Below are 17,500 nucleotides of genomic sequence, written 5' to 3'. Positions count from 1 at the left end.
AACCTTAGTTCAGATCCCATCTCTACCACTTATATGACAGGCAACCTTTAGGTATACAACTTCTCCTTTCTAAGCCTGAGTTTTATGCTCTAAGAACTGGAGAGAAGGGTATCTGTTCAGTAGGATTGTTGTGGGGATTAATGACAGCATTTTGCCCAGGGACTAGCACATCATATGAAGAGACCCAGTTCAACCTCATGTTTAATTCAAGCCCCATTCGATCTGTGACAGAAAACTTCATCTTACTTCATTCTGGGTCTACCTAGTACTTCTGGTTGAAACTGAAACTCCTCAGTTGACAATGAAACTTGTCACCACCCTACCTCAAGGTAGCATCTAAACTGCAAGATCCTAGTGCTCCAAGAGGCATCCCGTCCTCACTCAATGTCTGTCCTGTCTGCTGTTCACAACACTGATGTTCTTTGTCCCATCCACTTCCCAGCCTTTGTCATCGCTGCATGCTGGCATCCATGGAGAGGCCTGCATTGCCTTTGAATCTCTGGATGTGCATTCCTCCTTGCATCTGCTGGTGGCACTCCCTTATCTGGGCTGGAGCCTTCACTCAGTCATTTCCACACCCTTCCAGGGCCATGGAGGTTTGGCTGCTTTCCTATGAAAGCACATAAGGACCTCACTGGGCCCTGTCTGCCTTGACTCCTCACAAGAGCCATCTCTACTCTATTGATAATCTCACACACTGGTGATTCTGAGACAGCTGGGAAGGGAGTACAGTGCCTTTCTCAGACTTCCAGACTTCCCAGGGGCTCCGTGATTCTACTGCATCCATCCCCTCCTCCCCTCACAGCTGACCTGGGGCTTAGGGATGGCTCAGGGCCTATTTTCAGTATGTTGCTCTCTTCTCTGACTCTCCTACACCCCTCCCCCAGCTGTAAGGATCTCTGCCCATTCCAGGCAGATCATGTATTCCCCCCAAATCTCTTTGTCCTACACCAGCACTATGTCTTTTACATTGAAATCCAAAACTTTTCTGCTATTCTCTAGTTCTTCCATGAAAATTCCCCCCCTTGGGGCAATGGGAATCTCACAGCTGGATGGCTGCTGCAGTGTGAGGCATGAAGTACAGACAGGATGTGATGGTTTCTTCCAGAACATCTCTTTTTAAGAATGAGGAAAAACTTTCCCTAAAGCTCCCTGGCAGAACCTCCCTGCTTAAAGCTCATTGGCATCCAACCATTATAGCCAAACTACTCCCTAGCATGGGTAAAATGGCCAGTGATGGGCCCAGAAAACTTTCAGTTCCAAGGAAGAGAACACCGAAGAAATGGCAACTTTAATCTACAGGACACTCGTTTCCTCAACAAGAGGTTTTGAAGGAGGTGGTCTTTGGGTTAAGTTTGGTGACTCACTGGCTTGTCTGTCTGTGGCCATGTGATCATAAATGGCTGCATCAGCTCCTGACCTCACGTTTTCTTTTTTTTTTTTTTTAAAGATGATCGGTAAGGGGATCTTAACCCTTGACTTAGTGTTGTCAGCACTGCGCTCTCCAAGTGAGCCAACCGGCCATCCCTATATAGGGATCCAAACCCATGGCCTTGGTTTTATCAGCACCACACTCTCCCAAGTGAGCCACGGGCTGGCTGGCTGACCTCACGTTTTCATTCAAAGCAGGACAAAGTGGGGTGAGGGGGCAGATGCTCCTCTCATGGCTCTCTTTTCATCAGAAGGAAAAGCTTTTCCAGCAGCCCCTCACTCCACCCCAGCAGACCTCATACATCTCACAGACTAAAACTAGATCACATAATACCTCCAGCTACAAGGGAGACTGGGAGAATATCTGACCTTTTTCATCCTCTAGAATGCAAGGTGAAGAATTGAGGAGTGAGAATGGCTGCTGGGTTAGCTAACCAGCCGACAGTCTCCCTAATCTGCCCAGATTTCCATCTTGATTCACATCCAGGACTGGGGCTGGGACCGGTCTGCCCTGAGATGTGGAGAGTGGATCCCCAAAGAAAGCAGAAGGAATAAGCAGGGTGAATGGCAACCAGTGGTTCCCTGCCTCCTCCATTCCTGGAAGGCTTGCTGCCAGTTGATGTGCCTCGAGCAGTGCCTGGGACATCCTAGGCACTCAATAAACTGAAGCTATTCTTGGTTCCCTCCTCCACCTTACTCCTCCCCAGGGGAAAGCTGCCTACAGAGCATCTATAGATTGAGTCCTCAAGTTACAGTAGAATAATGCTGGAGTATCAAGACACAGATACTCTAAACGTCCAGGCAGCCGTCCTGTGGAGAACCTACAGAGCTGGCTCAGGTAACTGCAGAGGGAGGTAGCAGCTGAGTTAACCAATGAGGTTCCTTGCTGAGTGGCCCAGGATCTGGCATGCGAATCCCTACCAGACGGACAGATGTCAACACAGCACTCCTGGCCCATCCTTCCTCTGCCCTTCACCTGGCAGCCCAGGCCCGCTGAGACAGAGAGGGATGGTGGCTGATGGAAGACTTGGAGATGAGCCAGATGGAGAGAGGGAGGAGCTAGCCTTGGTATCTCCTGCGCCGCTCAGAGGAAGGGTATGGTGAAAGGAAACTCTGGACTGCCCCCACGCCCCAAAATGCATTCTGGCAGTGACTGCCTCACTTGAAACTCAGTGCAACTTGCTAGGCTTTTGGTGACCAGAAATTTTAGACTAGAATTTGAGCCATTTTATTCTCAGGTCCCATTTTGTGGCTGGCGTGGGCTGGCTTCTCCTGGCCCCATTGTTTTCCCAGGTAACTCTCCTTACCCTTGAAGTTTAAGCACTACCTCCTCAGGAAGACTCTCAACTGTGCCTCCATGGTGCCCTCGGCCTCATCAGAGCCTGCCTCACATATTATCATCTGCTTCTATACCTCTAATTGTCATTGTCATCTGCTTCTGCTTCTCCACCTCCAGTCTATGAGCTCCTTGTTTCTTTTGTGTCCCCGTTCTTACCCAGGGCTGTGTCTGGCTCAGAGGAGAGTCTGAGGGTTATAAACACAGGATTTGGAATCACACAGATCTAGGTTTGAGTCCACTTACTCACCGTGTGATGTTGTCCAAGTTTCTTAGCCTCTCTATTCTTCAATTTCCTCTATAAAATTGGGGATGATGATGCTATTAACACTAAGATAGCCAGACATGGCATTCCTCCTGAATGGCACACCACCTATGAAGTCTTCTCACCAAATATTGAACAACAACGACAACAGAAAAAAAAAAATTGAACAAGAGTCTGGATAAGGCCCTAGATCTACCCACCAGTATACAGGAAATAAATGAGGACGGAGAAACGTGGTGAATGTCACCACAGAGAACAAGAATACAGTTGGTCAAATCCGAATGCACCAATTCTACAGGACAAATGACCTGGTTTCTTCCACAAATGAAGGTCCTAAAAAGTAGCAGAGTAGGGTGGGGTGGGGAGCAATTACTGTTAGATTAAAAGAAATGAGACATTTTAACCAAAAGCAGTGGTGGACCTTGTCTGGATCTTCATTCAAACAAACTAAATGTAAAAACACATTTGAGACAATTAAAATGAAAGAAGAGCACAAACTGGGTATGAGATGATACTAAGGAATTATTGTTAATTTTGTTAAGGGCGATAATGGTATTGTGGTTTTGCTAAAGGAAACAAATCCTCACATAGGAGATAAATGCTGGAGTAGCTACAGGTGAAATAACATGATGCCTGGGATTTGCTTTAAAGTAATCTAGTTAAACAAAACAAAAAATCTGAAGGAGAAGAAACAAAACTGGGAAAATGCTTATAGTTATTGAAGCTGGGTGGTAGATAATATGGATGATGGGGCTTCAATTATACTGTTCTTTTTACTTTTGTGTACTTTAAAAAATTCATAATACAAATTTTTTAAAATATTTATGTAGGGCTGGCCCGGTGGCGCACTGGATAGTGCGTCGCTTGGGAAGCGCGGCGGCGCTCCCGCCCGAGGGTTTGGATCCCACATACGGACCGGTTCCCGCTCACTGGCTGAGTGAGGCGCGGGAGCAACACCGAGGGTTGCAATCCCGTTGCCGGTCCCCGGTCCGGTACGGGGGCGACACTGAGGGTTGCGATCCGTTGCCGGACACGGAAAAAGACAAAAAAAAAAATATTTATGTAAATATGTATGTTATATATATATTTAACATTTATCAAACATTTGGTATATGCTAGGCACTGCTGGAACTGTTCTAAGTGCTTTGTGCTCTTTAACATTCATTACCATGTAATTGCACGAATTACCACCTGTGTGACCTAGGGCTAATTGTTCAACCTCTCTGTGCCTGAGTTGCCTTTTTGTTTAAAATGGTGGATAAGAAATAATCCAGCAGGGCCAAACCCGTGGCTCACTCGGGAGAGTGCGGCGCTGGGCACCGCGGCCACAGGTTCAGATCCTACATAGGGATGGCCAGTGCGCTCACTGGCTGAGCGCGGTGCAGGCGACACCAAGCCAAGGGTTGTGATCCCCTTACCGGTCACAAAAAAAAGAAAAAAGAAATAATCCAGCAAAGTGCTTTGTAGGTATTAGCAATTATTATTAGCTCATCTAATCCTCACAACAACCCCATTAAGTAGGAACTATTTTATCTCCATTTTCATAGGTAGGAGAGCCACGCACACAGAAATTATAGCCAAGGTCTCACTAGGATGGTTGGAGAAATTAAATAGGCTAAAACAAAGTGCTTAGCATGAGGCCTGACACACAGCTTAACACTCATCATGTGTGTGGCAAATGTCAGCTGTTAATTTGGGGGTGTTTTTGTTTTTCTTTGGGGTGGAGGGTCAGTATGGGGATCCCAATCGATCTTGGTATTGTAATACCATGCTCTAATCAATGAGCTAACCGGCCAGCCCTAGCTGTTAGTATTAACATCACCATTTGCTGAAGTGAACATGACCAGCCATTCCTTCTTCCAGAACGGGAAGCTGCTGGCCGAACGGGATGGAGTAAAGAGGAGGAGTGAGGAGCTGGCAATGGAGAAGGACACTTTGAAGGTGCCACCCCTCCCTAGTGCCTGACAACTTCCCACCATCCCCAGCACCATTTTTATAGTTTCAGCCACCAAGGCCTGGTGAGAGCAGGGGTCTTTGATCAAGCTATCAGGCTCCCAGGGCCACCTAGGCAGCTCAGCTGAAATCCTCTTCAGTGTTGCTGATGCCCAGGGACATCTCCAGAGGTTTAGGAGAGGCAGAGGGGGACAGGCCAGAGGGAGGGCAGGGCCAAGGGGAGTCCTGGGAGGCCAGACAGATGGACTGGCTCCTTCCTTGGCAGCGGCAGCTGTATGAGTGTGAACACCTCATTTGCCAACGGGACACCATCCTCTCTGAGGTAAGGGATATGGGGAGGGAAGCAGATTTGCTTTTTGTGTGCATCTGCCCTAGTCTCCTGCCCCAGTCTGGAAAGGGAGGTCCTGCCTGGGTCTGGTTTCTGGATAAGCAACCCAGAGAGGTCAGAGTTCAGAGGGTTTCCTCAGAGTCACAAGCATGACCCCGCAGGATCTGGAAGCCCTCTGCCTGGTGCTCTCCTTCAACCCTCACCCTGCCCCTCAACCCTGAGCCAACCCCCACAACCACCAGACTTGGTGTCTTTGGGGGACTGGGCCTAGTCTCAATCAGCTCTGGGATTCCCCAGCACACTTGCCGTGCAGAGAGCCTGGCCAAGACCTTGGAGGAGTACAGAACGACAACCCAGGTAACTCAGCTGCCCTGACCGCCCCCAGCGGCCCTCTGCCTGGCATGGCCTTCACCACTTCTCCTTTGCCATCTCTGGGATTTCTGCCTCTCCTTCCTGTGCCTCTTTTTGTCTCTGTTGATCTTTTTTAGAGTCTCCACATCTCATTTCTTCCATCTCTACTGTATGATTGTACATCTCTCCTTCTCTGTCTCTTTGCCTCTTCACTTTTTCTCCCTTCCTTTCTCCCTCTTTGTATATCTCTGTCTTCCATTCAGTTTCATTCTCTGTGGGTGTCTTCTCACTGCTTCTCCCCTCCTTATCTTTCTGTTTCTCTGCTGGGCTCACTGGGGTTCTTGCCTCTGTCTGTGTTCCTAGATGTGCCTAGATGACTCTTGTGTTTGGCTCTGGTCTTTATGAATATCTTACACTCCATGTTCCTCTTGCCTCTCTGTGAGTCTGTCTCTCATTTTTCAATGTGTCTGCCTCTGCCTTCTTTCTCTTTATTTCCCTGGCTGTGGTTTACCTTTTGGGTTCCTGTTGCTCTCTGTCTCTCTTTGGCTTCCCATGTTTCTGTCACTGCTTTCTTCCCCTTGTCCCTTGGCGACACGTCTGGGGAGCCCAAAGAAGTCCAGGAAGTGGAGAGGACCTTGGAAGAGGAGCCCAGCAATGGAGGGAATAGGTGAATGGAGAGTCAGGTATCCTCCCGCTGCCTCCTTTGCAGGAACTGAGGCTGGAGATATCACACTTGGAACAGCAGCTGAGTCAGACCCATGAGAGGCCAGATGAGTGAGTGGAATTTCCAGGGTGGGAGGAAGCAGGGAAGGAGCCCAAGGGCAGAGAAACCCTGGCCTCCAGCCCTAAGATGGGCAGGGCAGGGACCCCAGCATAGGCTGACTGACAAGTGGCAGGCAGGCATGGAGGCAGTCTTCCCCTTCCTGACTGTGTGGCCAGACTTCCTGAAGGAACCCAGGCAAGAAGAGTGAGGTGGACCAAGCTGCTGCCCCCATCACTGGGCTTGGAGATTGAGGCCATTCAGCAGGTGGGCCTAGCACCCTTGGGATACACTGGAGGCCAACAAGGCAGAAACCCCAAAAGTCTGCCCACTCTGACCCTCACACCCAGTCTGTTCCATGGCTCTAGAGCTCTGGGCAGTCAGCCCACTTGAGGAGCCCCCTAATTCACATTACTGCCAAAGAGGCTCCCAACCAAATATCAGCTCTTCTCTAACTCCCTACCTCAGATCCCAGTCCCAAACCCAGTGTCAGCCCCAGGCCCATGCCAGGCCCAACTCTGACCCAGCCCTGATTCATACCTATACTGTTTCTCCCCACAAACATCTCGGCCCTTAACCTTGTCAGCCCTTAACCCAATCCTTGGTCCTGGCACCAAACCCTTCCCTGTTACTGCTTCCACCCACTCCCCAATGCCACCCAGCTTCACACCAGCTCTTTTTTACCTCACTCTGGCCCTCCCTGACCTTAAAAACAACTCCTCTGCTCCCAGAAACAAGAAGTGGCAGCAGCTGATCTCTCCAGTCCTCTGTGTGGAGTGTGGCAGTGGGAGGAGGTTACCAATGAGACCGATGAGGAAGCTGAGTTTCCACCTGAAGCCCCAGCTGGGGGACAGTTGAGCACAGGAGGGGATCTGAGACCCCAGGAGTCCAGGAGCTGGGTAAGGGATCCAGAACTCCATGTGCCACCTGGCTGGCTGGTTAACTCACACCTTTGCTTGTTGTCCATTCGATGAGCAAATGTTGATTGAGGGCCCACTGTGTGCTGGACACCAAGCCACAAGCCAGACAGGACACTGTCCCTGCCCTGCCCTCTAGACCTGCTAGAGTGGTAAACAAAAGTGAACAAAGCAAACACATAAGTTGCACTGTGGCTTTTTGTTGTTTTGGTTTTTTTTTTTAGAAGACACTGTCAAGAATCACCTTATTTAAAATTGTACTACTGTAGGAAGGTAATAAGTTGTTTATTCTAACACCATACGGACACATTGAGCATTTATGTTTTGAATATGAGGCACCTTTTAAAAAAGCTTTGCAAGCTCATTATGAAATCTTTTGGTGGCTGGCCAGTTCCCTTGACCTTGGTGTTACAGTGTGCTCTAACCAACTGAGCTAACCAACCAGCCCTCACTATGAAATCTTGAATTCAGCAATAACCATTGTTTTATGACTTCCATAATTACCTGAACAATGTGTCAACATAATTTGAAACAACTGAGACAAGTTATCTTTTTTACAACTGAAAAATGAAATTTTAATCCATTAGTGTTAGAATTCTTTTTTAAAAGAAAATGTTGTTAACAGCTCTGTAAACAACACTGTATTGTCTTGAAAACTATGGACTTCAAAGCAGTTTGCCATTCTTAAAGGAGGAACTCCTTTCTCTGATCACCTTTTCCCCAAGTTGAGAGAAGCTTCTGTGTTTCTCTTTGACAAAAGTGCTTGTTTGGTTTCTTATTTAACTCTCCCACTATCTCTGTGAGGTAGGCATCCTCATCCCTCATCCTGTTTCTCATGGGAAACTGAGACTCAGAGAGAGATCACATGTTTACGGTCACACAGCTTGTGGGGGGCAGAGCTGCAACCCTCAGATGAAATGTAAGTTAGAGTTTCTGCTTTGAGCCCTCACATGGCACCAAGAGACGGGCCTGTCAAGGGGAAGACTGACCTAGACCTCGAGGTGCCACCTGCGCTGGGTCCAGGGGATACAGCTGAGTCACTCATGCTTAAGGCCTGATAGGAGAGATCATGCAAATGGGCCACCCCAGTGCAGGATGATCATTGTGCTAGAGGTGAGGGCAGGCCCTGTGGGAGCCAGAGAAGGGGTATCTGTGTCAGGTGGGAGATTGGGGGAAATATCAGAGGGAAACTGACACTGGAGTTTATTTTGAAGAAAAAAAGAGAGAGATGTTAATTGGTTCAAGGAAAAAAAGGCCTTCCAGGCAGCAGGAAGAGCCTGTGCAAGACCTTAGGGGCATGAAACTACATAATACACTCAGGGAGTGCAGGGTGGCTGGGGGAGACTAGTGAGAGATGAGGCCAGGGCCAGATCATGAGAGGAATTTCCTGTCAAGCTAAGAGACGGTACTTTTCTCCATAAAACCACAGGAGGGCTGTGAGCAAGGAGTGGCTGTGTCAGCTCTGAGCTTACAAAGACTCCTCTGGAGCAACTGGAGACAGGCCAGAGAGGAGGCCTGGGCAATGGGGGATTAAGCCTAAGCCAGGTCAGGACCAAAGGGATGGAGAAAAAGGGACAGGCAGAGAGAACTGGAGTGGAGGGACACAGCTGGGTACAGATGGTCTGTGGGAGCAGGGGGATAGAAAGGGAAGAGGTAAAAAAAAGACTGAACTTATCTTGTGACCTGTTGAGATGACAACCTGAGGGACATCCACAGAAAAACTTCCAGGTGGACTATCAGAGGCAGTTGGGTGCATGAGGCTGGAGCTCAGGGAATTTATTTAAAAAACAGGGTCGAGTTGGTGGTTGAGATCTTGGGCAAGGATGAGATGTCTCTGAGAAAACAGAGAGGTACCTGAGTACTAAGAGAGAGTAGATCGGGATGGCCCAAGACTGGGAATGAGAGGGAGGTTTGGAAGGGAAACACTGAGCTCCTTTGGGCCCAGATGAGTGTGAGAGATTTGTGGGACATCAAGGGGCCTAGGAGACCCAAACTCCTGGTTCCTGCAGGAGAAGGGGATGTGGTAGAGTCAAGAACAACCATCCAGTTTCTGGCTTCTGCTCCTGGGGACATGATCAAGCCATCTTCGAGTAGGGTGACACAAGAGGACGGCAGGATTTAGAGGAAGGTGGTGAATTCACACGCAGGTTGCAGCCCAGGAGACCTGTTGTATGAGGGTACTTCAAAAAGTTTATGGAAAGATTTGTTTTATCATCTAATTCTATTTTTTCACAAACATTTTGAAGTACCCTTGTATATGGGGTCTAGGACTAGAGGGAGAGAATGGGCATTGTTAGTGTGGGGGGCATGACTGGAGTCCAGAGAGAGGGTTTTGAGTGAGAAGAATGAGGGGAGACATAACCTTTTTGTCTCCACAGGGAGAGCCAGCACACCCTGGAGAAGGAAGAAGGGAGCCATCACTGTGGTAAGGAGCTTGTTCCTCACTGAATCATCCCTCTGCCTCAGGTGACACTTCATTCATGGATGTTTAGAGTACAAGGACTGAAAGAGCCCTGAGGGAGTCGTGTGCCACTTGTTCATTCATCCATTCATGCCTTCCCTGAGCAGACTCTGGGCTGATGAACCAGGAAATGATTCAGACCCAGCCTTGCCTTCAGCGTCTCAGGGTCTAGGTGGGAAACATCCTCTGACCCAGGAGGAGATCTGGCACCTGACCCTGCCTGTAGGGAAGGTTTCCTAGGGGGATGATACCTAAATGGGGCCCTGCAGGAATGGTGTTAGTGCAGGAGACTCCTGGACAAGAAGAAGACATGGTTGTTAGGCAGAAGAGACAGCTTAGTCTCTCAGTCATTCTCTCACTGAGCACACCTCTACCAATGCCTCCAGGGACCCTGGGATGAATGAGACCCAGGTCAGGCCCTTGGAGAGCTCCCAGGCAATTGGGAGATCATCTGGGGCTCTGGAATCAGGCAGCATGGGTTCAAATCCCAGCTCAATTACTTCACAGTAGGGCTGGTGTGAGCATTCAGCTGAAAGCCATGGGACCCCAGCCCTGTGATTGTTATGTGATTGCTATGAGGCTTCTGTCCAGGCCTCTGAGAGTATAGAAAGCACAATATCTGGGTCCACCCTCCTCCAGGGCCTGCCTTGGGGCCTCTGGTTTTCTGTGGTGCCTTCCTCTCCCTCTCCCCTCTTTCAGGCTCCCTGGCTGCGGCAACTAATGAGGCTGCCTACCATGGCCTCTAATTGGACTTGTCTGGGGAAAGCTGAAATTGGGCAGGATGAAGGCTCCAGAGCTATGACCTTCCCCTGCATCACTTGGGAAAAGAGGGGACAGGGACTGAAGAGGAGGGGGTGGGTGAGAGGGTAATGTGCCATCTGAATTTCCAGAGGGCAGGGGCAATATGATCCACAGGTTAGGAAGCTGGGAGTGAGGGAGGTAGTGAATACTGTGACCCTAAGGTGGCCAAGGGTGAGGCCTTGGACCTTGAGAGGGGCTGGGAGACTAACTACCTGGGTCCTGAGTAGAAGTTTCAAGGGATCAGACAGCTGTGTGTCTGACTGGGGCAGAGACTGGGGGTCTACAAGCCTGGATTCCTTATTGGGTGGTGGTTGAAGAAACAGCTGTGTCTCTGAGGGTGCTGGGTCTAAAGCTGGTGGTGGTGGTGGCCGCAGGGCTGGATCCCTGGTCCCTAATGAAGACAGTGCCTGGTGGTGTGGATGAGAGGCATTCAGGCTGGGCAGCTTGAAGCCTCAGTCCCCAGAGAGGCATATCAGAGACTCAGAGAGCTGTGACCCTAGGAGGGACAGAGGCTGGCGTTGGCACACCTGGGAGAAATGATTTGGGATAGGGGCAGAGCTCAAGTTGGATTTTATGGGTGGGGAAGTCTGAGCTGGAATCCCAGTCCTCAAAGGCATATCAGAGACTCAGAGAGCTGTGACCCTAGGAGGGACAGAGGCTGGCGTTGGCACACCTAGGAGAAATGATTTGGGATAGGGGCAGAGCTCAAGTTGGATTTTATGGGTGGGGAAGTCTGAGCTGGAATCCCAGTCCTCAAAGAAGACCCAGTAAGACTGAGGCTCATTGAAAAGGACACAACACACGGGGCAAGAATGTATATGGGGTGGGGGGAGGCAGTTCTGCATATGCCCTGGGGTCTCAGAAAGGTCTGACTCTGTCATTTTGGGGGTGAGAGAGTCAGAAGCCTCAATTCCTGGCTGGGGGAACAGCTGGGAAAGGAGCGACTGGGAAGGCCAATCTGAGATGAAGAGGCAGACCCCCTTACCATTTTTGGAGTCACAGACTCTTTTGAGTTTGGTGAAAATTCTCCTAAAAAATACATGTTCAGGACACTGCCCCCTCAGGCCCATCCACGATGCCCATCTATGTTAAGACCCCTGCTTTAAAAGTTCCTTCCAGCCCCACAGCAGGCAGAGGGGACAGGCAAAGGAGGAGGATGCTTGCAGCAGTGACTTTGTTGGCCCTCAGGTTGCCCAGAAGAAAGGAAGAGGAGGAAGCAGAAAACCAGATCACGGTAGGCAGTCCCCAGCATCCCTCCCCAATCCCCACCTACTGCAGGCCTGGAGAGGCTGATGTCTCAACTCCTCTCCAGCCCCCACCCCACACCCCCACTCCTCCTTGGGAGCAGAAAGAAAAATCGTTTGGCCAAGAGATAACAAGGCCCTTGCTGTAGCTAATGAGAGTGGATGGTGAGGTGGGGGGAGGCCTGGAGGTCGGTGAGCGGCCAGAATGTTCCCGGGGGAGCCCCTAACCACACACAGGACTGAAACTGCCATACCACAGGCCTCACAGATGTGGCTACACCCCCGGATTGCATAAATGCACACGCACATGCGCCCACACACTGAAGGGAAGAGGCTGGCCCTCCTAGCTAGTCTCAGAACTCCCTTGGGGGCACAGCACCCCTCTGCAGCTCCCCTGCCTGGAGCCACACACGCTGGCTCCTCAGCTCCTTAAAGGGCAGTGTGAGGTGGAAGTTATAGTTCTGATTCTCAGGCAAGGAAAGGAAAAAAAAACGTGGTGAGGAAAAGTGAGGAGCCCATTGTCCTCAGCTAAGGAACACAAGAGCTGGGACTGGAGTCTGACTGACTGTGTGCCAGGCACAGTCAGTCGGGGCACTTGGGAGTCTTCAGGTGCAAACTGGCCCAGATGACTGCCCTCGAGGAAGCTTAGCTCCAAGCAGCCTGGCCCCAAAGCCCAACTCCTCCCCACACACCACACTCCCTTCCACAACAACTGGGGCTCCTCCTCAGCTTCCTCATGGCTAACATGGCAATAATCTTTAGCCAGCTCCCAGCATGGGGATGAGGGTTTAGGGTCACATCATCATGTGCCTGCACAGTAATGGTGGTGATGAAGATAGTGGTTGGGATTGGTGTTCTGTTTTTATTTATTTATTACTGTCATTGTTATTTTCATCATCATCATACATGGAGCAAAGGTGTGGGGGTGGGAAAGGCTGGGACCTCTAGAGGGGAGGGCCTTCCAGAGAGACATGGGGGGTGAGGTGGTAAAGTGGATTGGTCCTGGGCCCTGGAGGAATATTTGGGGCTTTAATCTTCAAGCGCCTGCTGGTTCTATCACAAACAGAAGACAGGTTCTGATGAGTGCCCCACTGCACTAGGCCCCAGTGTCTGAGAGGATGGGGTCTCTGACCTCAGGGATCTTAGATACTTCCAGAATGAAATAGAAAATGGAGATGATGATATTGAATAGCTTACACAGTTATTGAGCACTCACTACGTGGCAGACAGTCTTCTGAGCCCCTCTCTCCCCACTTTTTTTTGGCAGGTGGCAGGTATGGAGATTCAAACTCCCCATTTTTTACTGCATTTATTCATTTAGTCTCCATATTAACTCTATGAGGTGGGGACTGTCATCGTGCCTCTCTGGCAGATGGGGAAAGTGAGGCATGGAGAGGTGTGATGACATACCAAGGGACATTCAGCTGGAAGATGGCAGAGCTGGGAACCTAACCTAGCAGTGTGTCTCAGAGAAGCTCACCCACTTAACTCCTGTGTTCCGATACCTTCTATGTGGTCTTATGTCCAGTTGGCTGACCTGAGGGCCTCTCCCAATCCAGGACCCTGTGTCTCAAATGCGTCTCCTTTGTCCTCCCAGGCCAATACTCACATCCCTCTAGGAGACTCTCACCCTCGAGACATCCCAGGAAGCCCTCCTGAGAGGTAACAGGACCGACAGGGACTGGGAGGGGACTTGGGGGCAGAGAAAAAGTCCAGTAGTGATTCCCTTCCATTCTTTATCTCCAGCAGCCCTGCCGAGCCCCAACTTCAGCAAGCCCTGGTGCCTGTGATGGAGCTGGTCCCAATCAGGAGGAGGCCGTGGGGCCAGCTCTGCCTGCCCCCTCATCAGCTCAGGTGTGCCCCCAATGAGTTTCCAAAAGAGGAAAGGTATTCAGACAGTGGAAGACCAGGGGCTTCCCTGAATCCCACCCTAAACACTCTCCACCTCTCCACCAGGGTCACTTGGAACCCACTAATCCCAGCCCCAGTCGTGGGCCTGCTGCTGCTGCTGCTGCTCTCTGTCCTGCTGCTGGGCCAGTCCCCAACCCCCACCTGGCCCCACCTCCAGCTCTACTACCTCCAGCCCCCGCCAATGTGAGGTGCACTTGCCTTCCCCCTCAGAGCACTATTTAGTTCAATAAATCCCTGGGGCTCTTTCTACTGTTATCCCCATTGTTATGCCACTGTTACTTGGGCTTACCCCACATACAGTACACGGGGATCCACATCCCTATATTGGGTTTTTATGTGAAGTCTCTTTATTTTCTAATGTTGGTGACTACATTTCTTAACAATAGCAAAGTATGCCCTGTAATGGATTGAGCACTAAGGATTATTTTCCTCACAAAACAAGTCTGGAGGAGTGTAGCTGTGGGCCCAAAGCTCAGTCTCAGCAGCCTCAGATCAAGGGTCCCTCTTGTCACAGGACACGCTCAACTCCTGGCTGAGGCTCCACAAAATTTGATACCAGCCATACAGGTCTGGCTGCCTGCCCTCAGACAAAAAATAAACAACCTAAGGGTCAAATGTTGGTGAAAATGGAAGTGAGCTTTTATTCAGAAATACCAGTGACATGAGTAGAGATGTTAGACTAACCCATCTCTCCAGTAAACCTGAAGGAGCATGGCCAGGCTAAAGCCATTTCAATGACTCAGGCTTACCGAGGGGTTTTAAAGACGGGGATGAGAGAATGAAACGTGGGAAATGAAAAGCAGGAGGGAGGGGCACGTGAGCAGCGAGGGCTTCGTGCCAGGTCTCAGGTGCAAAGTCTCGCCAAGACTCCGTCTGGTTTCTGCTCCTGTCCTGCTGTTGTCTCATGGTCCTGCTGGAGGGTGGAATCAGCCTAGCTTTATTGACGTCTTCCTTTGTTTCCCAGCGTCTGGATAGTACATGCAAGTCTACAGCTTCAGGCTGGCTGGAAAACAACTTTACATTCATGTAAATAATGTCATCTTGCTCCATAACTAAGGTTCAAAATATTAAATAACCATGGGAAAAGAAGGAACTCAGAGAAATGCATGCCAAGAAAAAAAACTGTATCTTTTAAAAGTCTTTTAGAACCCATGCAGTTTTAGGTACCAACATGGCTTCAGTCCTGCTCACTCCAACACTGATTCTTCTGGCCCTTCTCTTATGTTCAGGGGATGGCAGTTGTTGTAGCTTCCTACATCACAACTGCAAGGAGAAAAGGACATGTTCTATAAAGAAAAGCAGTAGCCTTCCCAGAGCCACCAGCAGACTTGTGTTTATATCACGTTGACCAAACTGGCATGACCAAGATGCAAGGAAGGCTGGCAGACCTGGGAAGCCGAGTGCCTCTCCTGGGATTAGGCACATTGCTGCACAGACAGAATTTGTTAGTAAGGGTGCATTTTGCAAAGGCAGATATAGTGCCTTGCCACAGCAACTCATTCAAATTATGGAAAAACACTGCAGGGCATGGACCCAACAAAACACTTTTGGGGGCCACCTACAGACCACCAGTTTGCAGCCTCTCAGGTTCCTGCCTCAGTTTGTATTGCCAGGCTGCTTTGAAAGACTCCTGGACAACTCTTCTCCCTGATCTTTCTCTCCTTCCTACCTTGTCTACATCTCTACCTTGCCCCACTACAGGATTCATCCTGCCACCACCCCATGCATAGGAGCCATCGCAGGTCAGTAATGGGCAATCTTTTATCTCCTTCAAAATGTATTCAAGGCCAAAACCCCTCACTCTTATTAATATTGACCATCTTCATGTCTTAGCTTTGATGCATTACTATGTTATAAGCTCCCTCCCTCCTGGAGTAAGGCTGAGTACACAAGAGGGGTGTAGAAGGAGATGGAGAACCCCCACCCTAGTCCTAAAAAATATATTATTAGGCACTTACTATGTGTCCTGTATGCAGTTCATGGTACTGGGGTTGTACAGGGAATGTTCCAAGCTTTGTCTACCTCATAGCGTTGCTGAGAAGATCCAGTATGCCTGGGCTCTGGCACTCCTATGTAAGTGACAAGAGCTGGCACATAGAAAGGCTTGCCCCAAGGCAGGAGAGTACTGTTCTAGGCACTTTCAGATATTTATTTAATCCTCACCTCAACCCAAAGAGGTAGGTACTATTACAGCTTTACAGATGAAAAACCGAAGCACACACAAAAAAACTAAAAGACAAAAAAAAAAGCAAAAACTGAAGCACAGAGAAGTTAAAAAATTTGACCTAGCTGTCACAGCAAAAAATTGCAAGAGCTGGGACTCAAACTCACAGTCTGAGTGGAGTCTAGCAACTAGACTCACACAGTGGCCATTTGTTGTTTGTGGCAGCCTAGCAGTTAACATCCTTCTTTGTCTCCAAGACAGAAGGGAGACATGGCCCCATCTTCAAGTAGGAGAGTAAAAGGAGGTGAAGTTTCTTCACGCTTCCAGGAGGATGGGCCGCTATGATGGGTCATGCACAGATCTCATGCTCATCCCTGTTGCCAAGGAGAAGGATCACAAGAATGGCACTGCCATCAGAGCCACAAGGAGCACAAGGAGTCCTCAAAGGCAGCAGAGACACTATTGACAGAAAAAGGGGACAGGGATGTGAGCCAGACACAAACCAGAGATGTCCACTACAGTGCAAATGGCGAGCAGGAAATACACCAGTGTGCCATCATTCATTTAACAAACACTGATCATTTGTTTGCCACAGCTTACAAGACCTTAGAAGATGAAGCTATAGAGGAAAACAGGACTTCCAATGCCAGGTTGAGGGGTTCTGATTTACTCCAGAAGAGGATGGGGGCTTTAGGAAGTTTTATTGCTTGTTTATATTTTTTATTTACATTTTAATTGAGGCATAACTTACATACAGATAAGTGGGCAAACCTTAAGTATCAACTGGATGGATTTTTGCTTATGTATATTTCCATGAAACCACAACCCAAGTCGAGATATAGAACAGTTTTAGCAATCCAGAGGCTTCCTAGGGAGAGTTTTGAGCAAGGGAGGGATAAAATTAGACCTTTTGGGCCAGCCCAGTGGCGCACTGCTACAGTGCGCCGTTTGTGAGCGCGGTGGCGCTCCCGCCGAGGGTTCGGATCCCACATACAGACCGGTTCCCGCTCACTGGCTGAGCGAGGTGTGGGCGCAGCACCGAGGGTTGCGATCCCGTTGCCGGTCCCAGTCCGGTATGGGCACGATACTGAGGGTTGCGATCCGTTGCCGGACACGAAAAATGACAAAAAGGAAAAAAAAAATCTTCAATTGCTTTGTCTTAGTAATCAAATGTTAATCTGATTAAAGGAATGGTTAGTTTTCCATAGAGTTATTAACTGTCACTGCCTCAATTATTTACCAAACCATTTTTATTTTTCAGGAAGCTTTTAGGATAAATTTAAAACCTGAATCCTTTTTTAGTATGTATTTTCCCACATTTGAAATATTTATTTCAAGAGTTTGCTTTCTGGATTGAATCTTCTTGAAAAACTGAAAAACTTGGGCATTTCCTTTCTACAAAAGCCATATAATGAGCCTGAGATTTGAAAGGACCTTTATTTACATCTTAGTTCTACCATTTAGTAGTTGGGTGGTTTTGGACCAGTTATTTAATTTTTCGGAGTCTGTATTTTCACACATGTAAGTGAGATTCATAATCCCTATGCAAGGTGACTGCTTCCATTTTGGAAAAAAAAA

The 17,500-nt window shown here is 49.1% G+C and overlaps 1 protein-coding gene across 1 annotated transcript in view; it reads left to right on the top strand.

Annotated features, from left to right (window-relative positions):
* The window catches only part of CCDC155 (coiled-coil domain containing 155), a 25,388-nt gene extending 11,443 nt beyond the window's left edge, over positions 1-13,945 (top strand). The window contains exons 9-19 of the mRNA XM_008575412.1: positions 4,896-4,973; positions 5,251-5,307; positions 5,611-5,670; positions 6,374-6,438; positions 6,604-6,691; positions 7,156-7,277; positions 9,683-9,766; positions 11,792-11,837; positions 13,445-13,509; positions 13,597-13,701; positions 13,804-13,945. Coding sequence (XP_008573634.1) covers positions 4,896-4,973; positions 5,251-5,307; positions 5,611-5,670; positions 6,374-6,438; positions 6,604-6,691; positions 7,156-7,277; positions 9,683-9,766; positions 11,792-11,837; positions 13,445-13,509; positions 13,597-13,701; positions 13,804-13,945 — 912 coding nt within the window. The remainder of the gene's footprint in view (positions 1-4,895; positions 4,974-5,250; positions 5,308-5,610; positions 5,671-6,373; positions 6,439-6,603; positions 6,692-7,155; positions 7,278-9,682; positions 9,767-11,791; positions 11,838-13,444; positions 13,510-13,596; positions 13,702-13,803) is intronic.
* Positions 13,946-17,500: the final 3,555 nt, after the last annotated feature.

The sequence above is a fragment of the Galeopterus variegatus genome, unplaced genomic scaffold (assembly GCF_000696425.1).
Source record: "Galeopterus variegatus unplaced genomic scaffold, G_variegatus-3.0.2 Scaffold1180, whole genome shotgun sequence".
Classification (NCBI taxonomy): Eukaryota; Metazoa; Chordata; class Mammalia; order Dermoptera; family Cynocephalidae; genus Galeopterus; species Galeopterus variegatus.
The sequence above is the reverse complement of the archived record's forward strand: the minus strand, read 5'-3'. Positions and strand labels throughout refer to the sequence as shown.